At 35.3% G+C, this 26341-nt stretch overlaps 3 protein-coding genes and 1 long non-coding RNA gene across 5 annotated transcripts; 2 read left to right on the top strand and 2 right to left on the bottom strand.

The window, feature by feature from the left end:
- Nucleotides 1-3002: 3002 nt before the first annotated feature.
- On the bottom strand, nucleotides 3003-6261 carry LOC130644995 (acetyl-CoA acetyltransferase, cytosolic-like). The gene is made up of 7 exons (XM_057450821.1): nucleotides 5793-6261; nucleotides 5114-5295; nucleotides 4884-5001; nucleotides 4140-4283; nucleotides 3631-3911; nucleotides 3402-3512; nucleotides 3003-3324 (listed from the first exon to the last, which is right to left on the bottom strand). Exons 1-7 carry the CDS (start codon nucleotides 5977-5979, stop codon nucleotides 3151-3153), a joined length of 1197 nt encoding a protein of 398 aa, XP_057306804.1. The 5' UTR covers nucleotides 5980-6261; the 3' UTR covers nucleotides 3003-3150.
- A 3958-nt stretch (nucleotides 6262-10219) lies between these two features.
- Nucleotides 10220-12636, top strand: LOC130644997 (uncharacterized). The gene is made up of 2 exons (XR_008982666.1): nucleotides 10220-10292; nucleotides 12203-12636. It is a non-coding gene; the product is annotated as an uncharacterized LOC130644997 (long non-coding RNA).
- On the bottom strand, nucleotides 10683-16930 carry LOC130644996 (uncharacterized). Of its 2 annotated transcripts, none has more exons than XM_057450824.1 (7): nucleotides 16608-16930; nucleotides 12919-13187; nucleotides 12672-12733; nucleotides 12508-12579; nucleotides 11729-12396; nucleotides 11112-11619; nucleotides 10683-10986 (listed from the first exon to the last, which is right to left on the bottom strand). In XM_057450824.1, the coding sequence occupies exons 4-6, from the start codon at nucleotides 12564-12566 to the stop codon at nucleotides 11231-11233; spliced, it is 1116 nt and encodes a 371-aa protein (XP_057306807.1). In that variant the 5' UTR covers nucleotides 12567-12579; nucleotides 12672-12733; nucleotides 12919-13187; nucleotides 16608-16930; the 3' UTR covers nucleotides 10683-10986; nucleotides 11112-11230. The 2 variants fall into 2 exon arrangements, with proteins under 2 accessions (XP_057306807.1, XP_057306806.1); XM_057450823.1 differs by lacking the exon at nucleotides 16608-16930 and adding an exon at nucleotides 13608-15299.
- Nucleotides 15792-16220, top strand: LOC130646001 (ring-infected erythrocyte surface antigen-like). Its single transcript, XM_057452132.1, has one exon. The coding sequence runs from the start codon at nucleotides 15792-15794 to the stop codon at nucleotides 16218-16220; it is 429 nt and encodes a 142-aa protein (XP_057308115.1).
- Nucleotides 16931-26341: the final 9411 nt, after the last annotated feature.

Below are 26341 nucleotides of genomic sequence, written 5' to 3'. Positions count from 1 at the left end.
TATTTAACTAAGATTGATACAAGATATTTACATATCAACATATAATGCTGTTTTCCATATGTGTCCTGTGTAATATAAAAACAAAAGCAAATATAAATATAAATATGAGGAATGAAAATGCATAAAACTGTGAAAACAAAAGACTGAAACTAAAACTGTCACAATAGCTAAAACAGACAGAACCAAAATGTAGAAATAAATTAAAGTAAAAATCCTTAGAATGAGGAACTCATGAGGTGAATCATCGACTAAATCACAGGGAAAAACTATTAGTAATAAACTTCAAAATATAATTAATTAATATACAATACAATACAATTGTAATACCTCTGCGACGTTAGATGCAGAATGCCGTCTGGTTAATGTTGATGGTATTGATGTGATTTGAACTGTTTTTCTTCCTCTATGTTTTCTTGCAAAGTTGATAACTTTTATGTTGAGCGATATTAAATCGTCTTTTGGATGCCATAGTAAGCCAGCGACACAAATTGTGATGCCATCATCTGATAACGAATGGTGAGGATCCGAACCCGAAAACGTGACTCCTTTTAACTTCAAGCCTCCTCGATTTAAGACCACTTCTAATTGATCTGCTCTTTCCAATGACTTTTCTTTTGTATGTTTACCAGACAAACAATCATCTACATAGATATCTCTAAACACAATCTCCTTGCTGAAAAGACGATTTATCTTGTTCTCAGTGGTAATATTTTGCATTTTGTAGTTTGGAATAATTCTAACCAGGTTGCTTTGGGACAGAACTCATCACTCCAAAATCTTCCAAGTCCTACGGTGCTCCAGCCTAACGTATAGGCAAGCGTGCTTGGACTTTTCCAGCTCAGTTTTGATAATGGAAATTTCTCCCCTACTCGAGATTACATCTTAGCCTTCATGAATAAGATCAAACTCCTTCCGATTCTTCGGATACCAAACAAAAAGCTGCTTCATTTGGTCTCTTACTGTTATTGGGATCTTCTTATATCTTTGTGTTAGCAGCCACAAGCTATGTCTCCTGTTTCTACCCGAAACAACTAGTTCTAGCAACGCCCCACGAGTTTTATCGAGGATTTCGTCGGTTATCATGTCGTCAATGATGAAAAGGGTCTCCTCGCCGGCTAGGAGCTCCGACAACTTTTGGATCCAATCGAACAACTTAGGCTCTATCAGGAATACCTAAGGGTCCTTCCAGACACAGGATCTTGTCAAGTAGGTCTTGTTCCAGCGGAGAGTAGGGCATAATAAAACGATATTGTGAAAGTGCTGCCTATACTCGTTCTCCAGGAGGTCCAGGACTCGTTAGGTTTTACCACAAGAATAAGGTCCAGTGAAGATTGCAGTATGCGGCTCTTTGACAATGTCTAGCATTTATTGTAGTTGTGTGTACCCTGGGGTACACACAAACTTGTGGAGATTAGGTACTCGTAGGTATCCACCCCTTTTGAGACCGCCATCTCACGACTAGCGCGCCCCGCTGAAACGAAAGCCGCCATCTTCAGGACGTCGCTCGTGTCCATTTTGGTAGAGGGGCTCGTAATGCCAAAAAATTTCTTCCCTCTCAACGCGAGAGCATGTCGAGGACTTCTTTTTGCTGAGGTGTCACGTTTGAACTCATTTATTATAGGCTTATCCCATCTTGAAAATGTCGATATCGGGCTGTCGCTCGGGGGTTTACAGTGGACCCCACCTGTTTCGGCAACTCGCTTCGCTTGTTGATTGTCACTAAAGTTTTAAAATCTCTCACTATGCCTAAGCCCCCTAACTTTGGAAATTGTGGCGCCGCCCCTGCCATGGGAATTGCTTTGGTTTTGCAATATCTTTAAGCTGAATAATTAGGCTGTCGAGCATTCATAAAAAAGTCTGCGCACGAAGCTGTGAATAAAATTAAACGTTTGCCGCGTGATCTAAAATTTCTTTTGAGTATAATCAGCCCTTTCCTGGAAAGTTTTTTTAAAGAGCAACAATACCATATATAGCGACCGTAATAACATCTACGTTTTTTTAAAGCGCATTTCAAAACAATGTAAGTTAACAACTGTATGAAATACTACGAGGACCAAGCGTTAAAGACAAAAATGATTTATATGACGTCCTTTTTTATCCAAAGTTTTTAAAAATTTAACGTAATAAAAGGACCTGATGGAAAGAAAATCTTGTTCAAAAATCAATAATCTTACGCATGGTGTACAAAGTAATATAAATATTGGGGTTAGCCTAGAACTACTAAAATACTTGAGATATTTACTCTAAAATGTCGTAACAGGAAACTTAAATCTTCAGAATACTTGTTAATAAGTTTGGCCGTGGCTGATGCTTTGTTTTGCGTAAATACATTAACCATCCTAATAATGTTAGTTGTAGTGCACAAACATGACATTTTTGTAAGCGTCTGGCTGGAATTTGCGTTAGAGCAACTTAATTTATTTTTCGTATACGCCTCTATATTTCACGTATTGCTTATTTCCATAGAGAAATTGTAGTAGTACTCTTCTCTTTTCGCTACAAAGTCATCCTTACTCGCGAAAACATGTTAATATGCTTGACATGCACGTGGATTCTTACAGCACTTACAGGGGAGCATTGACCGTGTACCAGGCTCATGACAACAATTTTGACGAAAAAGAATCAGAAGATAGACTTTTCGGTTTGATTATATTTTGTTACGGCTTCTTGTTATGTTTTATTTACATCGTATTATCGCTAAAAAAACTTAAAAGCGCACGATTTTTAAAAAAGATACGAGAACTACTACGAGTATGTCGTGTAAACATTGCACCAAAGAAGATCGAGAAGACTACATTTATTTTTGCTTTTCTTGTCTCCGTAGGATTTGTCTTGTTTACCTTCCCTATCGCCACAATTTTTGTATTTCCTTACTTGGTAAAGGGAGACATTTTCAATATTCTGATATGTGTGCTTATTTGTAATTCGCGTTGCAAAAATCTCTCCATAAAGAAGAAAACAAACTCATACTACAGGCGATCAAAAAGTAAAAACATCAAGCATATCCCAAATCCACCTGCTGTTAATAAATAATCGTAAAATAAATTCCGTGGTTGATTGTTTGTAAATGTATGTATACGATTTTTTAAAATTAATATTCTAATTCCAAATGTTGAAATTAGGTTACAACGTTCAAATAATGTTTACATTCTAGTCGCATTGTTCCACACACATCGCAATTCCCATCCCGCCGCCAATACAAAGAGCAGCCACACCTTTTCTTTTACTTAATCTTTTCATAGCGTGAAGTAAGGTGACTAGAATGCGACAACCAGAGGCGCCGATGGGGTGGCCAATGCCTATTGAGCCTCCATTCACATTTACCTAAGAATGAATGAATAAATTAGCGTATAAACCTCAATTATAACGCCATGACAAAATCAAACCAGAAAAACTATTACTTTTTCTATAGGAATTTTTAACTCTTTAATAACTGCAATGGACTGAGCCGCAAACGCTTCATTTAACTCGAATAAATCCACATTTTCAAGTTGCCACCCGGCCTTTGCGACCTAAAAAATACACACATTACTTTAAACCTACTTTTCAATACTTTTATTTCTGCCGAAGTTCTTAATATTCCATCAAGTATATTATTCGTCAAATAGTATTCGTCATGACATAACTTACAGCTTTTCTCACGGCTTCGATCGGAGCAGTCCCCATTATTGACGGATCAATACCTACTTGAGCCCAAGATACTATTCTAGCGAGGGATTTTTTTAACGATAACTTTCTCGCTTCTTCAACTGTTGTAAGTAGACATGCTGCCGCTCCGTCATTTACACCAGAGGCGTTTCCAGCTGTTACGCTGCCTGTACCGTCTTTTACGAAAGCTAGTCTCAGTTTCGACAGCACTTGAGTCGAAGTGTTAGGCGTAGGGAATTCATCGGTGGAAAAAGTAGTTGTCTCTATTAAATAAATTGTAAATCATAAACCAAAAATCAACTGGTTAATGGCCAACCGAACTTTTTATAAACTCAAGAACAATTGCAGAACATTTTAACATTTTTAAGAACGTGGACCAAGGTACAGAGAAAACAAGGATAATATCAAAATTTCATTTTCCAGGGTTAAAACGTCGTTTGTCGAAATGATATCATGAACAATTTCTGAAATACAAGATACAAAATGTGCACCTTTTCGTTTAGTTATAGTAACAGCCGCAATTTCATTAGCATAAAATCCGTTTTTTTGTGCTTCAGCAACTTTTCTTTGACTGTCAGCAGAGAATGTATCTTGTTCTTCTCTTGATATATTCCATTGTCTTGCAACGTTCTCAGCTAAAATGGACAAATTCAGAGATATTACACCCTGTTAAAATTTGCTCCTAATAAGTCGACCTGGCTTCCTAAAATTTTCAGGGGTGCTGCGTATGGTTGTCTTTAAAAGCCGAATTGGTCAAAATACCCCCCCCCCAAAAAAAAAAAAAACAAAAAAAAAACATGATTTGGCAAAAGCATAGATTGGTAGTAATTTATCATTGTTAAATCGTTAACGAACCTTTATCAAGCACTCTTTGATGGTATACTTTCAAAAAAACTTCAGTACACAATTTATCACGGTATTTGAACAATACACTGATAAATTCTTAACAAACAAAAATTATCAAAATGTCATGTCACAATAATACTAATTCCCAATTAGATTGTCCTGCTTTTTGAAAAAACGAAAATAATTGACGCATTATTAAATATGCATGCGTCATAAAAATGTACAATGTTATATCTTTTCTCATAGATTTTTTGTGATTGTGATAAAAAAAAAATTTTAAGTGGACTTTCTCTATCCCGAACTTGTAAGGGGCGGGAAAAGGGCGGAAAATTAGTTTGGAACATAAAAGTTGATAAAGAGAGAACATTGACAGGATAAGCTAATTCTACCGGTAATTCCCATGTGATAGTTGTAGAAAACATCCACTAAGCCATCTGTTAACATACTGTCCACCAGGTTAACGTTACCAAAACGCATGCCATCTCTCATGTGGACGCAGTGTGGTGCCTAAAACATAATTCATAAAGCTTTCTTCATCTTATAAATATTACTTCTTAATAGTTTATGTTTAAAACAAAATAAACCTAAATATTTTTAGACTCATATAACGTGCACTAACATTGGACATACTTTCTTGTCCACCGGCAATCACAACACGTGCATCCCCACATTTTAGCGTTTGGTAACCATTAACAACTGCTTTAAGTCCAGAACCGCAGAGAAAACCAACTGAGTAAGCCGGAACAGAGTATGGTAAGCCAGCTTTAACGGACGCTTGTCGAGCTGGATTTTGCCCCTGACCTATAAGTATATCACCGAGATAATTTATAATTATTTTCATTGGATTTCAGGTTTAGTTTCTATTGCATGGGGTAAGGATAAGATTCGGAGCCAAATAAATTTTAACAGACTTTAATAAAAAGTTGCAACTAAGGTTCAAGTTTGGATACACAAGCCACTCCTAAGAGTTCTTCAAACAGATAACAAGCCTTTTTCTGATAAATAACTACATCAAATTACAATTTTGTAAAATACTATCCCAGACTGAAATTAAAATTCTGCCCCGAACAATTTAGGCAAAAATGAAATGTGGCGTTGCAGCACGACTAATGTGCAGTGTGTGTACTTTAAATACTACAGAAACTGCTCAAACATGGTAAACACCCATGCTGAGTTCTAAATGAAAAACTTCTATTAACATTGCCATAGACCCACAAGCAAACAATAACAGTACTTTAAAATATTGTGGCAAAAAATTACTTAAAAATGTGCAACAAAGCATGCTAAGAACAACATACCAGCAGTGAGGGCCTGTCCTAAAATAACTTCCGATACATCATCTGCTTTCACAGCACATGTGTCAAGTAGTTTTCGAATGACTTCTGCACCCAGGTCATGAGCTTTTAAGGGTGCGAAACAACCATTAAACTTTCCAACTGGTGTGCGATATGCATCAACAATAACTACATCGTTGCATGTTGTCATTTTACTGAAAACAATCTTTTATTGTAATCTTATTGTAAAAGGTGTTCAATACACAAAGGAATGAAAGCAAATAAGAACACAAGTTTTTATACGACATGTTTTGGTGCAACAAATGGATATCAACTACACATATCTGCACTATGTTAAGATAATCAAGTGAAGCCAACTTGAAAACAAGGATATGGCTAAACCGTCATTAAATATCACCAACACCAAATGCAACCTATATAATGAATAATTTTTGAGGACATGAAAAATATATATATGTATATCTATTTCAATATAGTGCAATAATAAAAAAAATGCAAAACAAATATGAAGGACAAAAATTCGAACATGGACATTTTAAAATTGAGAAGCTAGGACTTAAAAGACAATTTCCTCACACCCAAATATATGTTATTTTATATGAAAAAAAAATTAAATTAATTCCTAAATAAAGAAGTAATTTTAAATAATTAACTATATAGCTAATACCATAAATCAAAAACTAAGAAAAAATGATAAAACATAAATAATTTATTTTTTAAGTTCTTTTTCAATGTCTTTAACGCAAGACAGGGGCTTTGTCGTAGCACAAAGGAATTTGGTAAAATTCCATTTAATACACCATTCTCCGATTTCAGCTTGTTCTGTAAAATACATAATTACCGCGTGGGACCTCGGTACTAATCTACATTTTCGTATGTAAACAAAACGTATTCAACAGTCGACTACAGTCTTCGAATATAAAACATGGCTAGACATTGTGCTTTTTCTGGATGTGGGAATGAAGATTATGCACTGGAAAGCTCACACACATGTTCCACAACTCGTGTTTGTGTGAACCACCGTTCCGGTGAGAAATATAACGCTAACTTGCTACCTTTTTTAAAGAAGTTTGAACAGTTTGATAGCGGATAGCTGTACTGTCTTATTACGTTTTTTAAGATTATTCACCTTTCCAACAGCAAAAAAAAAACACTTCTAAGGCTTTTAGATGGCATAAAATAGAGCAAGTATGTAAACATATAGGTAGCGTAAAACTGGCATAAAACTAGCTATACAAAGCTAGCATAAAATTAACTACTTAGCTGGGATAAAACTACCAATTTTGCTGGCATAAACTTGAGAATGAAGAAAGATTTTTAACATTTTTTTATTCTCTATAACATACAAAATAACATTTTCAATGCAGGAATCCTTTTAAGCCCGGCTCTAGTTGTTTATTGCTATACTTTTGAAGTTTCTGTTCAGTTTGGAATAAGAGCTTTTTCATCCTACTGTCATGAAAACTGGTTGTACAAAATAAACATATATATATATATATATATACTGCAGTTTGATTTTTAGCTGGACTGGGTAACACCAGACTGTTTCCACTGCTTATTTTTAAACTGAGGTTGCAATATAGTTTTTTAGAAAATGTATTAAACCTATGTGGATGTGCGACATCGTTTACCTGTACTAAGCGCTCACCCTGGATTACAATTCATATTTTAAGTTTTTCGGCAAATATTTTGAGAAAATTCGCTATGATGACACAACATGTAAACTGTATATTTGCAGGAAAGTTATTTTTGGAAAAATATATTAACCTAAAACACCTTAATGCTGTGTGTGTGTGCTTCACACTATTTATGATATACTGCAAACTTCTACTAAAGCGCTCCACATAAATGGTGGCACAGTTTAAGTTTCTTATCCAGACTTTTCAACACCAGGTCTCCCCGTCTATTTAGTAGAAAAAATTGAATTTTATTATCCACAAGAAAAATTAAACGACTATATGTGCTGTAAATCCATAAGCATAAGATGCACCTGTAAAGTTTTTTTATATATATCTATCTATATCTATATCTATATCTATATCTATATCTATCTATATCTATCTATATATATCTATATATCTATATATCTATATATCTATATATCTATATATCTATCTATCTATCTATCTATATATCTATCTATATATCTATATATCTATATATCTATATATCTATATATCTATATCTATATCTATCTCTATATCTATCTCTATATCCATATCTATATCCATATCTATATCCATATCTATATCCATATCTATATCCATATCTATATCCATATCTATATCTATATCCATATCTATATCTATATCCATATCTATATATATATAGATATATATAAGATATATATAAGATATATATAAGATATATATAATATAGATATATATATATATCTATATAAGCATTAACGTTTGCCAAGACAATTGTCAAAATCTCTAAAAAAGATGAAGAAATCATAAAACATTCAAAAAAATCTTTATTGTTTACCGGTAATGACACATGGATTAAATCGAACAGTGGTTTATTTGACGTTACAATGGGCGCATATGATGGTGCCGAAACCTGTGAACTTGTAGGAACGTACATACTAAATCTTGTAGCTAAGAAATACAAAAAAAGCGATATTGGTTTGTATAGAGACGATGGATTAGCCGTGTTTAAGCAGAAAAGTGGACCACAACTAGAGAAAATTAAGAAAGACATCCAAAAAACATTTAAAGAATGTGGATTATCAATAACAATCCAGAGTAACATGAAAATTGTAAACTATTTGGATTGTACCTTCAACTTAAACAACGGAACCTATAAACCTTACCGTAAACCTAATGACGAAACCAGTTACATAAACGTAGAATCTAACCATCCACCTTTAATTATTAAACAAGTTCCAATAGCCTTAGAAGAACGACTTTCACTACTGTCTGGAAACGAAAAAATATTTTACCAATCTACACCTTACTACGAACAAGCGCTCAAAAACTCAGGTTATTCCAAAAAACTTACATACACAAACAAACAAAAAAACAATAACAGAAAAAACAGAAAAAGAAATATAATTTGGTTTAATCCCCCCTACAGCGTAAATGTTAAAACAAGAATCGCAAAGCAATTTTTATCGCTAATCAACAAACATTTCACTCGAAAACACAAGTATCACAAAATATTTAACCGAAACAATGTCAAAGTAAGTTACAGTTGCGTGCCTAACATGAAACAACACATAGATGCCCATAATAAAAACATTATTAACACCAAACCTTCCCAAAAAGAACACAACTGCAACTGCATCAAAAAAGAACTATGTCCCTTAAACCACCAATGCCTAACACCATGCATTGTTTACTAAGCTAATCTGATGTCTGAAGAAAATCCACGGTATGAGGCAAATTATATTGGCATTAGCGAAGTGGCATTTAAAAAACGTTACGCAAACCAAGAAATCATTCAACACAGAATGATACATGAATGATACAGCTTTATCAAAAGAAGTATGGCGATTGAAGAAGAACAAAGAAACACCAAAAATTCGATGGAAAATTATCAAAAAATGTTCCCCGTATAAACCCAATTCAAAAAACTGTAACCTCTGCATATATATATATATACATATATATAGTCAGCCAAGTATTAAGTTTTCAAGGTTAGTTTTTAATTTATGATTATTTAACTTTGGATGTTTGAAAAATTATGACTTTCAAACCACATGCATTAACTTTTTATTTCAGCTTTTTGGTAGACTTGGTTTAAAGTTTTGTTAATGCTGTCATAATACAAGTATCATAGGGTGTTACTTGGTATATATTGATTTTACTCTGAGTAGGCTGTTATTCTGGAATGACTATGGTTTTTTTACCCCAATTTTTTTGATAAATGGGGTAAAAAAATAATATATTTTTAATTACCCAATGTTTATTTTTTTTACCCCACTACAGTAATAATGGTAAAATTGGAGATGGTAGGTGTAAAATAATTATTTACTTCTATTCATTTTAGATTACTAACTATATAATTGCATATTATTAAGTAAATCAACAAACTTTCTAAAATGGTTAGGTCATATAGACCAAAACACAAACTATACACTGAAGCCTCTATTAACACTGCTGTAGATAAAGTTAAGAACGGGGCGACGGTGTATAAAACAGCTAAGAAGTATCACATTTCAATGAATTTAGGAAATTTTCGCAAAGTTGGGGAGTTAGGGAGTTGCACGTTAGGGGGCAGGGAGTTGCAAAAATGTACGATCGCCGATTTATTTGTCCGGCGAACTCGATTTCGTTGGCTAATTTCACGCTGAAAAGATTTACGAATTTTAAAACAATTTACCTGCGTAAGTGCAACCAGTCGGTTTTTCCCGTGCGCTGTGACCATGCTGTTTCATTCCACTTTGCGATCCAGAGAGTAAAGGTGCGTGGTTTCTTAAAACTTCAATGTATTTTTCAAGTTTTCAAGTTCAAATGGACAAAAGGGGAAGAAATTAACCACATGAAGCTAGCCTCCAAGGTAAGATTAACAAGGTTAATCCGTTTTATATAAACAAAAAAAGCAAGCTTGCTAGCTAGCTACAACTGTTTTAAACAATATATATATAGCTATACCAATAAAAACATATAAATATAAATATATATTATATAACAAAAAAAACTATACATAAGTAAGAAAGAAAAGGATTTTTAAAACGTACTAAAAGTCAGCTGGCTCAGCTGCTAAATCATGACTGTTTTAAAATGTATCTATCTAGCTAGATGTATGTAATTTATTTACATGAATGCTATTATTTATTATTTTATAGGCAAACTCCTTACCATCTGGTACATACAATCCACTTGTTACTACATGCAATTGTCCTACTAATATGAGGTTACCACATTTTTTACATTTTGGGGCTTTCCCTTTCTGCTTTTTAAGCTTCGTAATTTTCCAGTCTTGTTTCGTTTTGTTGGCTGGATGCTTCTGAAATATTTCTTCCATTTTGCTAGTTGTTTTTGGGCCACTTACATTTACGTCTTTGTTTGCATTCTGATACTTAATACTTTCAGGGACTTGTTTTATTTCATTTTCTTGCAGGAATTCCAATTCTTGAGAGGTGTATCTTCGTTGATGCAGGATAATGTTGTTGGGTAAACAACCATAGATGTTAAGCAATATCCAAACGATGTGCTTACATATTTCGTTCAGATTTGCCAGATGGAATCAGCTGTATGAAAAGAAATATAATGGAATAATTTACACATGTCCCAGAAATGAGGTTAAGATTCTCTGTACATTTTTCCTTTTAAGCATCAGGTAAATAAGTATGAAAGATAAATAAGAAAATTTTACCTAGTGCCTTTAAGTGTCTGTTTACATTTTCCTTGAAGTGAAATTCACAACTGACACCGTTGGCCACAATATCTGGGTGGAAGGTTTCAGATGCGGCTTTCCAAAATGCTCCAGCTTCATCACTTATTAAACCACAAGGGTTGAACTTTTCTGGCTTGTTGAATTTCTGACAATGCTTTATCCACTAATTGCCAAAAAATTTTGACTGCTGTTGTTGACTCGCCTTCGCACTCCATTATTGCAAATGGGATTTGTTTACGTAAGAAAGGATGGTATACGCTGAGAACAAGGGTTGTGAAGTGTAAACATCTGTTCTCTTTCCCATCAATGTGTGCATACTCAGTTGATAAAACTTTATCTCCAAAACGGTCCATATCTTTGATCAATTTTAACTTGAATTCACTTGTTTTAAATACAAAGGTTGGTTCACCATTGAATTTCCGATCATTTAGTTGATATATCAAGAACTTGTCCCTTTTGTCTCTAGCTGTTTTGAGAATTGATACAGCTATATGTAAAAGTAAAAAGTAAATTTATGTACCTTAAAACATTATATTTTGAATTTTGCAAATATTTACTCAATTGGTGAATTTGTATACATGCAAAATAGAGCATACCTATGGAGTGTCCATAAGGCTGTATTTCTTTCATTGCTTTCTTCTTTAAGTTGTTGGTTTTTTGAACATCTACCAAGGACATAGATATTTCATCCAATTTGTCCCACTCCCCTTCTGTCATTGCTTTACATAAAACTGTGCTTGCTAGTTGACATGGTTTTAATTTGGGATTGTCATTGAATTGATCAATGATGTTATTTGTTCTTGCTGTATCCAGGAGAGGCTTGCAAACACACGAGTGATTACCATAATGGTAGACCCTAACTTTGTTGTTATCATAGAACTCCCATATTTTCCTTGCTTCACAGGCAACCAATTCCCCTTCTAGTTTACAATGGACACATTTAATACCCTTAAAGTGATGTCTATTACTTTCGTTGAATTCTTTTAAATAACTGCAGTTGTTGTTCAAACATTTGTAACTGCCTTTGCATTTGGCTAATCGTCTTAAGCCATGAAAATCTTTTCTTTTAGAAACAACATATTTCTGCCATGGTCGTCCGTCAATTGTGGAGGCCATTCTATCCAAAGGGTTGAATGGTAAATAGAATATTTTCTTGCCATCGATGTTATGTGGCAGAAATTGGACATCATTGATTGGTATGTCATCCCAAATTTCAATTGGTAGGTATACCTTGTTTCCAATTTTGAAACTGTCTACCATAGCCCTGTAAGTTAATTTGATATACATGTTTTAAAAACAATGATTAAAACAAAAGTACCTTAAACAAAAAAAAAATTAGCAATAACACAGAAAAATGTACTTCACAAAAAATTACCTGTCACATGTATCTATATTCTCCTTCTCAACTTTATGTACAACTTCATGTATAGGCATCTCAGGATATAAACTGAAAAAAAAGAGAAAAGAACTGTGTACTTGTTAGCACCATGGCTTCTTTACGAAATCAATTTGATTAATTTAAAATATAGATAACAATACCTCTCTTGTCTATTGATAAAATCTTGGTAGGCTTTCAAATTTGGAAATTTTGTATTTCAGATCTAAATCAATTAAAAATTTTATATATAGTTACTTGAACAAATTTTTTAGGTTATACAGAAAGGACCTGGAAATTGTTTTTAAAAAGCCATTTTAATGTAAATATGTTTTTAAATTGTTGCTTAATTCGTCCTGAAAGTTACTAGGAATTCAAAATATTTAATAAAAAACAATAACTTAATTTTACCTTGGGGTACTGGTTCTTGGATGATGTGGTGAAGTATCAAAATATGTTGCACTGTGCTTTCTGTTGTTGTTTATCAAACTTATTATTTGAATATCATCATCGACGTCACTACTGCTTGTATCTGCACAATCTAATTCGGAAAACTAAGTTCTTGTAAATAACGATGTATACGAAACATCTTAACTCACCCAAATGCGGGTTTGGCAAGAAATGATTCCATTGAGCTATTGGATATATCCATACAATCATTAACTACGTTGTCATTTTGTCTAAAAAAATGTTTACTTTTATTTCTGTTTGTGATTTATTTTTTTTAGATAGTCTGTGTGTATGGTGTGGAGGAAGAATATTAGAAACTGTGCAGCACACGTACTAATTTTTATGCTTGAAATGTTTTTACGAAAAGCTTCGTTCATAAAATCTTGTATATGTAAACAACAGTGTGTTAATTTTTTTCTACATTTATTCGACTTTTATTTGACGTGTAAAACATATTTTTACAAGAAACTTCGCCTGGCTAACTCAAAAGCATTTAGTCTAAAAGTTTTTAGCGTAATTAACCCCCAACCTCGTTAATTAACCCCTATATTACAGCTTTTAGCGATTCGGCGATTTACGGTACCTGAAACCCTAGTTTTTTAGAAAACAATGTGTAGGTACGAATCCTACACAATACAATATTCACTTACTTTTCAATTTTTGTCTTTTTTTGTGGCGGCCGATGGTATCAGATGAAGATTCGTCGTCTGACAAAATGATCAAGGTATTCTAAATGTAACCGGAAAATAGTATGTTGCATCAAAACGTCCTATCAAAATTTTGGCTAAATACATCCCATTAGCTTATCGTTTAATTAGGCTGACAATAGCAAGCTTACCTTGTTCTCCTCATTTGTTAAATCAATAAAAAGTGACATATTGATTAGTCAATGTGTAAATTGTGTTTTGGTCTCTACGTCTTAACCCCTCAAGAAGTCAATCGAAATGGAAAAACACGAGGGCAAGAGATGCAAATTACGCTCTCTACGACTTCAGCAGATTTGCAACAGGAATAGCTATGCAGTTTATGTTTCCCAGGAGTTTACATCTTACTCTGATTCAAATCATTCAGACATGCGATTGTATGTCTGGGTGATATGAATCAGAGCTTTGTCAATGCTATTTATTTTTCCAGATCTTACCAATTATGTCATGACCAATTTGCGACCACAATAAGTAAAAAAGACATTGGGGAGGAGGTTGAACTGCTCTACGCTAGATTGTGGACCCCGGGTTACTCAAAGCTAGAATTGGCCTTATTTTTTCGGATCTGTCAGCAAACCGGTAAATTAAAAAAAAAAAAAAGATGGTAGATGCGACTCTCCAACTCGCTGCATCGCAACTCACTAACTCCCCAACTTTGCAACTCCCTCTGTAAGTATACTCCATTTCGATTTCGATTTTTCAGGCTTTGGTCCAACACTTATAGAGCTCAGACAAATAGTCCAAGACTTTGTTGTTATGAAAAACTTAAAGACATGTTTCAAGGATAATATGCCAGGTCATGACTGGACAAGGTCATTCTTGAAGCGCCATAAGTTGAGCCTTAAGAAGGAAGGGCAGATGCAATTAGCCTGGAAGAATGTAACCTCTAATCCTTTTGTCATATACCAATTTTTGATCCCTCAAAATGTAAGTAAGTGGGTGAGATTGGCAAGAAATGTATTCAAGTTACAAATGGCTCAAACAGGGAAAATACAACAGTCTTGGCTGTGTGCTGTGCTGATGGTACTTCACTGGACCTCCTCATCATTTTTAGGGGAAAGAATCTTTAATCGACATGGTTAGGAGCAGATGCTCTAGAAAACACTTACTTTAGTGTAAGTGACAGTGGTTGGATACAGTGGTTGGATGACCACAAAGATATTTGATCATTGGTTCAGAAAATTTGCTGAGTCAGTAGTAGCAAGACCACTATTGTTGACATTTGATGGTCATATGACTCTTTTGTCAACTGCTACAATTGATTTTGCAATGAAGCAAATTATATCATTAATAAAGTTGCCAGCCCATTGTACAGATGTGTTGCAGCCACTAGATGCTGGCTGTTTCAATTCCTTAAAGGTTCACTATGAGCAGTACATTACAGTTTGTGCATAGAACTGGTGGAGGCCAGAAGCTTCAAAAATCTGCCTTTTGTAATCTATTGGAAGCATTTGGAAAGAAGGCTTGACAAATGAAAATATCATTTCTGCTTTCAACACTACAGGAATTTTTCCAGTAGATAAAACAAAGTATAAGGTTTCTCGCCTGGACAAAGTGAAACTAAGCTCTTACATGAAGTGGAGAGAAGAAGGATCACCAGTTGACGAGGATGGATCTCCCATCTTAATCAATCAAACCAAAGAATCAAACATAGCATTTAACCTAAACAGTTCACAAGCAGATAACTGTTTTAATGAAGCAGTACAGGTGTCCGTGTCAAATTGCAAATCGCCCTCATCAAAATGCAATAAGTCACCAAAGAAGTTACCCTTATCTGTGCGTTCATTTCAAGATTCCATTGATGAGGAAAGTGTCTATTCAAGTTTTGATGATCAGATGGCTTCCTGCAGTACACCACAATCCAACCAATTAATGAAACCAGAGGAGATCGTGAAGCTATTAGAGCGTAATGCACCTCCAGGTTATAAGTATGCAATTACACTTGTCCCAAAAGAGACAGACAGTCTTGAAAAGGTTTTAAAAAAAAGAATGTCATCAATAACAACCCCGATGCAAGTGGAAAAGATGCCCCAAAGAGACAAAAAATTTCAATGAATGGAGCAGTATTGACAAGTCCTGAGTATCGAGCAAAAATTGCAGCCTAAAAGAAAGCAAAAGAAGACGAGGAAAATGCAAAAAAAAGAAAAGAAGAGATCGAAAGAAAAGACAAAACAACAAAAAGCAAAGGCAAAGAAGGCTAAGAGCCAAGCCAAGAAAAATAAACAATATAAAAACAGGGGCCATGATTTCCGAAAAATGCTTAAGGGCATGGTACGTGATGACACTGAATCAGAAGAAGAGGGAAGTGGTGAAGATGTAGATATCCCAGGAGAGTCAGACAACGAAAACCAAGTAGTTATTAATGAACCCAATGATAAAAAAGAAACCGCTGATCACCAAGGCCAAGAAAACACCGATCACCAAGGCCAAGAAAACACCGATCACCAAGGCCAAGAAAACACTACCTCTACCCTTGATCATTTAGATGATCACAACATTGGAAAATTCTTTGCTGTATTCTGGACAAAGCCTAGAACCTACTACTGGGCAAGCTTTTGAAGGTTTTTGCAGAAGATGTTGAAGCAAATGCTGATCAGGTAGAAATGCAGTTTCTCAAGAAAGTAGAAAATTCAAGTGACCCTTCTCACTTAAAATGGGATTGGCCGACGAAAGAAGACATAGGAATAGTTGATGCAAAACATTGTTTTGCTGGTCCTTGTATCCCAAATCTTACAGATGCGAGTCGTAAAAAGGCGCACATGACCTTTGAAATTGAGAAGGAAGTGATGAAGAAATATCATGAAATCTCAAAACAAGGACTCAAATGAAAAGTTACACTTAACAGTATATATAGCTACACTCTCTGTTTCAACTTGAGAAATTGATATAGTGAATGAGCTTGTGCACCATTTATATTAATTTTAGAAAACAAATCCTATTCAGCACCTCTTTCCATGGCAAATGCTTTGATTTCCTCATTTGAGCCAGGCTCTTGCTTTCCAAACTGATTAGCTACATGGAAAAGCTAAAATCTGAAGACCTTCTCCAGCATGACTTTTGTGCAGTTGAGCCAGATGAGCATAGTTCTCCTTAGTTAAACCTCATTGACTCGCGACATTAACAATATAGGTTACATAGCCTTTGTATTTTGACAACTCCACTTTTTCACCATTTATGTCCAAAGCATTGAAATCCAAAATAGAACTAGCTGGGCTGGATCTGGATTATCAGACGCTTCTGCCATTTTTTGTGTATTCCTATCACAAAATTAAAATGAGTACCGGTAACCGGGAAGTTACAAATTCAGTAAGTTGGGGAGTTACCGAAAGGGAGTTGGGGTGTTAAGTCTACTATTCTAATTTTTGTAAAATTCTCCGTCGCCGAAACACCGGAAAAATATCTCAAAAACGAAAAGCGCAGCGGTATATAAACTTGACTTTTTATATAAATATTTAGTTGTTTTTAACTGACCGCTTTCGCTTTTATTTCAATGGTTTTTCAATCATTAAATTTCTTTGTTTTTCCTTGGACAGGGGCGTCATTTCTCACTGGCCACTTTCACGAGGGTCTGCATTTTCGTTTCTAATGATCTTTTAAGATTCTATTTCTTTGTTTTCCTCCCAGTTATTGCGGGTGTCCAGTTTCTACAACCGCTAAGGGGCAGTTTCTGCCATAAACTATTTTTTTTCAAAAACAACTGGCGCATAAAGGGGTATTGCACAAAGATAAGGAACAGATTTCTATCACCACTGCATTTCGGGTAGGAAAATGAAATACAAAACAATTTGCATTTCCCACGTTTTAGGTCAAGGTTTATACATTCTGTTTGCAAAGGAATTTGCTGTATCATCACAATTTAGATTTTGTCCTAATAAAGACTTCTTGAATTTTATTCCTACACGAACAAATATTGAGAAATGTGGTGAGTTGAAACCTGACCCAGCTATTGAACTAGATAATTTAGAAATTGCATTGCGCATGGCTACAGGTGTGGGTCTAACCAGTTTTAGGTTCGATTGCTCGAATACAATTTAAAACTCCGATGGTATGGCAAGTTAAGTTATTCAAACTGAAAGAAAATATATACAAACTTAGCTTTAAGTTTAACAAACGTTTGACAAAATAAATTCAAATATATTATTAAATAATCGTACCAGATTGCCCAAGTTCAAAACCGGATAAACTTGAAATGGAATTACGCTGAAATGTTTCCTGAAAGTTTGACGTGTATAAAAATATTGTTTGATACTTTTTGTATAAAGTTATCTTGGTTTTGTGATTTGACGGAATGAACGAAAAATGTAAAAAACGTATTATATAAAGTAATTGACATGAAATCCCTAATGACACGATCAAGTAACAATTGACAATTAAACAACACATATAGTGAAGATGAAACATAATGATACAAGTTGGACATACGAGACAATGAGACACGGGACTGCACAAGTGAGCAAAGAAATTGAATAAACAAGGCATAACATAAATGGTAGCACTACACATGACAAAGTACATTTTACGGACTGACATAAATATGAATTTTGATTCAATAATATATATAAACACAATACTCAATAGTATCAAACATTCATTGTTGAAACATGGAAAGTTCGTCCATTATATCTAATTCATGAACATGGTGAATTACAAGCAAACAACGAACTGCACGACGAGTAATTCGATTGACCTTTTCATTATGGTTACGATAACGAATTTCGACTTTACGTATCTTCCCGTCTTTATCCATCACGACTGCTTCGACAATACCGTACTGATAATTTGAACATAACGGGGTATCTTGTTTCAGAAACAATACAATATCACCCTTTTGAATACTTTATCTGATTTATACCATTTTGGTTGAGCCATTAATTTCGGTACATGACTCAAGAGGCAATTTTCAAACCAACCATTGAACACTTTTTGATTTGCGTTAAATATTCTATCTGGATCATTTGTCACAATCATACTTCCAACGGGACTCCTCTCATTATTTCTACTCAATGTCAGACGATTCGGTGTAAGAAGATCCATAGATTCAAAGCTGGAAACTATGTTACCCAAGGTGGTAAATTGTTGATGTTGCTAGCAATCTCTGCTGAAATCGTCTCCCATTGCATGATAGATAATCTTCTATTGGTCAGCGAAATTTCTAGCGACTTTTTCACGAGAAGTCGACCTTAGATCGCGCATACTTGAGCACATTTTGGAATCACTTTATTTCCTCACCCGTGTCACTAGGCCGGAGGATCAAATTCTCAATAGTCGTCAGGTACAAGCGCTGGCGCATCGATCGAACTACCTTGATTGACAATGATGTTGGACCTACCGTTAAATCTTACATTTTGGGATAACCGTTCAATACCCATACGAGTGAGACCTTGAGAAGTTTCGAGAATCCATCGACTCCATGAATTTATGGTTTCGATGAGTTTATAAGATTGAGTAAAAGAAAAGGTGTGGCTGCTCTTTGTATTGGCGGCGGGATGGGAATTGCGATGTGTGTGGAACAATGCGACTAGAATGTAAACATTATTTGAACGTTGTAACCTAATTTCAACATTTAGAATTAGAATATTAATTTTTAAAAATCGTATACATACATTTACAAACAATCAACCACGGAATTTATTTTACGATTATTTATTAACAGCAGGTGGATTTGGGATATGCTTGATGTTTTTACTTTTTGATCGCCTGTAGTATGAGTTTGTTTTCTTCTTTATGGAGAGATTTTTGCAACGCAACATGTGACCTTAATGAGATTCATTTTTAGGTTCTTGTACAAATAATATCTGGCGCAAAATTTGGCACGACAAAGCGTGCTAAATACGTGACGCCATTGGAATAATAAACCAATCACGAGGCTCCATTTTCACTAATGACCAATCCAAGTGCTTCGCGGCCTCAACATGCCGACGGGAGGAAGCATGCTACCCCTACGAAGGCCATTGTAGTTTGGAAGTGATGGTGTGAAGTTTGTAGGTGTCCTTTCAATCATCCTTAGTTCTTCTGAGTACTTCTTATCCTATAGGATTATTTAGTTTGTTTTCACATGTTAAGGGGAATATTTCATCACGTTTTCTAGCTACGTATAAATTTTAAACAAACCAATTTTAAGCTTTTGGCTAGCTACAAAACGTAGATTTTGAGGCAGCTAGCTATAGCTATCTTTACTTATTCCTATTCTGTTAAAGTTTTTATTCAGTTTGGTATATTGTTCTTTATTTTCATGTTGAAGTTGGGTCTACCTAGCTACCTCCTTTTAGCTACCTCTGGCTAAAAAGTGAAAGTAGCCAAATGCAGTTTGGCTGTAAGTGAAAGTGGCCAAATGCACTTTGGCTGCAACACAATTTTTAACTATTCTTATGCTAAATGCAGTTGGCAGCGATCACTTTTATTACTGTTTTAAAAATTTAAACAGAACCGGGTTGATTTCTTTTAACTCCGAAGCGATAAGGACTTTTGGAAAATAATAGTACCCCTATGCTCATGTATAACACGAAGATTTTAAAGGCTAGCTAGCTTGCTAGAGCCTTACTTATTACTAATCTGTATGGTCTAAGAGCTTTTTATCCTACCCAACATTAATTTTTATGTTGAGGCTGCAGCCATTTAGCTAGCTCCTATCTTTGGCTAAAGAGTGAGAGCATAAAGATAAAAATGCAGTTTGGCTACAACAATATTCTTAAGCGATAATTCTTATGCAAAATGCAGTTAGCTAGGTAGCCAGCATCTTTTATTATTTTCCTGAAACATTTTCTGCAAATTAAATGGCTGAGAAATTGTTTAAATCGAAGTTGCAATGAAGTTATTTTGGAAAAGGGTACTTCTATACGCCTGTTGAACTCTGTTTAACTGCCTGTTGAACTCTGTTTTACTGCCCAGTTTTAACCACGTTTTTTGTAAAACCTGTACTATTTTTTAAACTTTCTCGAGTATCACGCCTGTACGGATGGGCAACACTGTTTACCTGAACTAACTGCTCAGCCCTGTGTTAGCAATGGACTTTTTCTTGTGTTTTAATTTAAACATAGTCTGCGAGAAAGTTTTTTTCAAAAGGGTATTATCCCTATACGTCTGTGCAGCACCGTTTAACTGTACTAAGCGCTCAGCTCGGTGTCACGATTATTTTTTTAACTTTTACAAAAACTTATTCCGCAAAATAAAATAATGTTTGCCATAACACGGAAACACGAAATTTTCAAAAGGCGCGTCAATACCAAATGCGATATAATTCTGTGCACTTTGTTGAAATGGGTTAATTTAAAGGACGGGCGACCCCGTGGATTTTTCCACGGGCTAACGACTAGTCTCTATAATAATAGCCGTTGTCTGTCTGTTCGTGCGTCAAAAGCGACTTGTGTTAACCACGCACGAAACACAAAATACGCAGGGACGAGAAACCCGTCAGACCCTTACCGGCACAGGGACAATTGCCGCTAAAATAAAGGTCCAATCAGGAGCGGAGTTTTATATAAATGACTAATCAGAAACTAAAGCTCTTTATATTTCTTAGCAACGATTTCTACGTTATCGGTCCGAAATTTGGCAAGCAGATTGAACCAACTCATTGCTGGAGAAACAAAAGTTTCTTAACTGTTTGCTTTAATTTTTCTTTCTGATACTTCCATTTATATTCTAACAAGATTGCAGTTTCTTTTACTTTCGGGTATTTTTTTATTTGTTTACATGTTTATTCACCCATACTTTATAGTTAGCTAAGCTAAAGCTAAGCTACCTATTCAGCCACCTAAAGATTTGTATTATTTTTATTTGCCTCTTACTGTCACGTTCTCTAGCCATATATTAATCTTAAACAAAACCAATTTTAAGATTCTGGCTACCAACGTAGATGTTAGCTAACATTTCTGATTTTTGTGTTAACTTTGCCAATCTGATTTTTACTTGGTTGTGAACAGGGGGTTAGCTACCTCTAGCTAAAATGTAAAAGTAACCAAATACAGTTGCCTGCAGCAGAATTTTTAAGTAATCTTTTTCATACTAAATGCAATTAAGTAGTTAGCTACCACTGTACTGTAATATAAAATTTAGCAAAAGTCAAAAGTTTATTAATGAGACACAGAGTACCTGTGCTATGTGCCTATCCCGTGTTGTTAAACGACGGTCTGTTTCCTGTGTTTTTATTTAAACTGAAGTATTTTGGAAAAGGCTATTAAGCTTATAGGCATGTGCGACACATTTTACCTGTACTAAGTGCTAAGGTGAGTGTTAACAATGGACTGTTTTTTGGAAAAGCTGTTACGCCGAGAGCATGTGCGATGTGGTTTACCTGTACTAAGGGGTCAGCCCACCACTGTGACAATTACTTTTTAAACTTTCTCGGGAATCACGTCTGTACGGGTACGCAACACTGTTTACCTGGACTAAACGCTCAACCCCGTGTTGGTAATGGACTGTTTCTTGTGTTTTTATTTAAACAGAGTCTGCGAGAAAGTTTATTCAAAAGGGTATTGTCCCTACACGCCTCTTGAACTCTCTTTAACTGTACTAAACGCTTAGTCCAATGTCACGATTAATTTTTTAACGTTTAGTGAAACTTTTTCCGCAAAATAAAATAATGTTGACTAATTGTTTTTGCTATGACGGAGTAACAACGGTTGTAAACTGTGTTTTTATTTCAGCCTTTGTTGCGGGAAAGTTATTTTGAAAAATATGTTGCAGTCGCACCACTATAATGGCGTGTGCGCTTTACTTGATTTACGGCATACTGCATCCTTGTACTAAAGCACCCACCTGACTGTGTGGCACAGTTTACGACTCTTATTAGGCACTCCTCAGGGCGTTCAACGCATGGTCACACCTTGACTTGCGGCTAGTCTCTATTATAATAGCCGTATTCTGTCTGTTCGTGCATCAAAAGCGACTTGTGTTAACCACGCACAAAATAGTAGCCCGCTAGCGCAGGGACGAAAACCTGTCGGGCCCACGCTGGCACAAGGACGGGTTCCCGCTGGTCCAATCAGGAGCGGAGTTTTATATAAATGACAAATCATAAACTAAAGCTCTTTATATTCCTTAGCAACGATTTTTACGTTCCCCTAATAAACGCTTATTATTTATTATATTGAATTTCACCATTTGATGTGAACCGCTGGTCTTACGACGATACAATTCGTTGCATCAAGGAAATCTAATTTTTTCTGTCTCGTCACATTCGAAATATTTGAAATGAATGAAAAGAAGAAAAAATATTATATTTTTTCCTTCATTCAAATCAGTTTTCAGAACACAGAGCGTTTACGCTATTCCGCACAGAATTTCCATTTCATTCGCTACCGGTTTTCCTGTTGTTCTCTTCGTTTACTGTCAACTCTCTGATTGTTCTGTGAAAATGGTAGTTATACCACCTGGTTTTTACTTGGGGTAAAGAAACCTTCAAAAACGCCTGTCGTTTAAAAAAAAACAATGAATGGAAACCAGAGGTCACCCTTTTTGTAGCGAGATGTCGGAACCACACATTCGATACCCATTTCATTACTAAGCATCCAAGAAGGTTTTTTAAAACAGTTTTAGTTAAATGGCGCCTTCTGATGATGAAGATTTGAAACCATTTCAAAGGTTTGTTTCTATTTTTATCGCTTCTTCTATCAAAGTTTCATTTTCTTTCTGTCTTATTCTTTCATTCGTGACTTTAACTCGGAAAAACTCTGAACTCGTGAGAAAACGGACAAAAATGGGAAGAAAGTGGCATACTCAGGCAATGTTTATATTCATTGGTTCACTAGTTGCTTGAAGGAGTATGATCAAAAATTTTCGTTTGAAAGAATTGATGTACCCGCAAGAACTTTAGCTTTATTGCCATCCAGTGCTGAGAAGTGTTTGAGAGACAAAGGTTGTAACATTGTCCATTAACGGAATTTTCACAGATGATTTTTTTCTATTTATAACGTATTTAATTTAATATACATTATTTCCCGAACTAGTTTTCTTTGATGATGCCACAGCTTTTTCTCAACTTATACATACATCTCTCTGATAATACGAAGACTGTGTGTGCCTGTCCGTAACAGGCAAAGTTGAAGTGTTCATTTTCCTTTGATGTAGCCGAAATTTCCTTTGAAGTCTACAAAAAAGTTATATCCATTTTGCTAGCAGGTTTACTTTGTTTACATCACGTGATCAAAATGGAGCAACTTGATTTGCCGAAATAAGTTTAACGGCTTTCTCTACAAAAATGGTGTCCCTCGACACCGAAAAAAACAAAAAAAGAACGGTCCCTTCGTCTTGAAAAAAGTGAAAAGAGCATATTTAAAAAGAAACAAGAAACCTTGACGGTTTGAAACACTCGTCGTTTCTGTATATGTGCATGTTCATGAGTATTCTATTACTTATATTTTGCGAAATAGCGACAAAATCGCTAAATGGACATATAGCTTTACGGCCGTAGTTCAGCGGGCGCGGGTTCAACTACCAAGTGAAAAGTTTTGTTCATCGGACAGACGATCATATATATTGCGCAATATCCTCAGATTGCTCAGAACGCGCGTTCAAATACCCATGAACCGGCTTCGCAGCTGTGCGGTTTGTTAAGCACGGTCTCACGTCTCCGTAACACGTGACTATCCACACATAACTGTCTCACACTACGTTTCCCCGAGGCGACTATCCATACATCACCGCTGTCTTCGCGCTACACTTTCCTGAGGCTGAGAACGTTTCAATGCGTTGTTTTCACGACACATCGTGATCGAGATTTTCGAAAGAAAAATGATTTCAGAAATTTCAAAACAAAATGCGCATACCCGAAACTTTTTCACACCAATGTGTCATGGATTAGGCAATAGAAATAATTAAGCGAGTAACTTATTGCATCAACCAATCACAAGACTTGAAAACTTATCCGCGTAGAGAGATTTACCCATGGTTTCACAAATCGATTATAAATTTCATGATCAGTACGCAAATAATTTTGAGTCATAAATATTGTTTCAAATAATGCATTAATACATAAAAAATTAATACAAACATTGTTCCGCTGACGTTTTCACGAAGTAGCAACCTGCTGCTCCACAAGATTGTTTTATAACATTCTGCATGTCAATCGTATATGTCCCAGCATAGAACGTAATGCGTTTTCTTTCCATTATAAGATTAGGCAAGTCTGCGTGTGAGTCGTATATGTCCCAGCATAAACATGATCAAGGATAACACCAGCTAGATGAGTAGGTCCTGGTACAATTTGTGTATAATCATTCATGATATTTGCTAATTCTGGCTGGTCAGCTTGGGCATTTATATTGAAATCTTCAAGTATAACATGTATGTCAGAGCTTGCAATTTTCCTTGACAGCATGTTGTAAAATGTCTGCAGATGACTGTTAACTTTTCTGTAAATAACCATGACATTAAGAACATCAAATGAAAAGGACGGTTTGCGAAGTGAAACAGAACTGACCCCAGGATTATCATGAACATTATGAACCAATATATGCTTTCGAAACCACAATGAACTGTTTCTGAATTCCTTTGTCCATGAGCTAAGAAGTAATGTTCATCACCCAAAAGAGCTGACGTAATGCTCAGGAAACTTATAGCAATTTGAAAACGATCAATATTGATGTTGGTAACTCATAACTTGCCAAGGGTCTGTTGAAATTTGACTGCTTAAAATTAGAATCACCATGTTCTAAGATGTTATCTAAATCAAATGACTAAATCAAATGATATTCAAAAAGAAATTCTTTTGAGTTGGGACCAACATATAGCTAGAAGAGCATTGCACATACACTGAATACCAGCAGTTTCACCAAACTTTTTGTCGCCTTGGTTAAATGACCCATTAACTGATTTAATATGGTAAGCCGGACCTGGATTAGATTCAATATCCCCGCACAAAAATAATAGAAGTTTGTGCAAGAAAGAAGATATCGTAAAAACATGGCAGAAAAACATAATTAGCTAGTTACATGAAATAAAATATTACACTAAGTCAATGGATTGATGAATAATATTCAGCACGACGTACCTTGGTACTTAAAGCAGCTTCCCCAGGTATTGAAAGTCTTCTCGATCTAGCAGTTTTAAATTTCAGTGATTGAAGGTAGACTTTGCAGAACAACAACACACTAGGCACACTTTGTACAACAACAGTAGGTCTAGCAAGATAGCAGATTGCAATAAAGCAAGAATAATATTCCAGCGATACTTCATTTATATTCCGCTACTATTTTTTAAAAGAACTTCGTAGAAATGTGAAAACACAGCTAAGAGTGCCTCGATTCTCAGCGGGCAGTGCGCATGCTTCGACTTCAGCGGTAGCGATGCATAAACGACTGGTCTGTTGTTTGCAAAATACGGGTTAAGACACGCACAACGTGATAAGAAGCGGGAAATAGGGTCGCGGAAAAAAAGAAGAATTATGGCGCGGGGGAGCGGGTAAGTTACGATATTCGGTCAGATCGCATGTCACTTTTGGTCGCACAAGCCGAAACCAATACACTCCTGTCCTCCGGGACGAGTGTAAAAAGTTGAAGTGAAGAAGTAGAAATGTTAAGTTGGAAGTGAGAAGTGGAGCTAGAAGTAAAGAAAGTTAGAAGTAGAAAAGGCTAGAGTTTGAAGTCGATTTGAAATCACAGATAGTAAGAACTTTGATATTTTTAGACGTTTGGTTTTTATGTCGCTGGAGCAAGCCTCAAATTCTTAAAGTAGCCATATTT

Source organism: Hydractinia symbiolongicarpus, chromosome 5, assembly GCF_029227915.1.
Source record: "Hydractinia symbiolongicarpus strain clone_291-10 chromosome 5, HSymV2.1, whole genome shotgun sequence".
Lineage (NCBI taxonomy): Eukaryota > Metazoa > Cnidaria > Hydrozoa > Anthoathecata > Hydractiniidae > Hydractinia > Hydractinia symbiolongicarpus.
The sequence above is the reverse complement of the archived record's forward strand: the minus strand, read 5'-3'. Positions and strand labels throughout refer to the sequence as shown.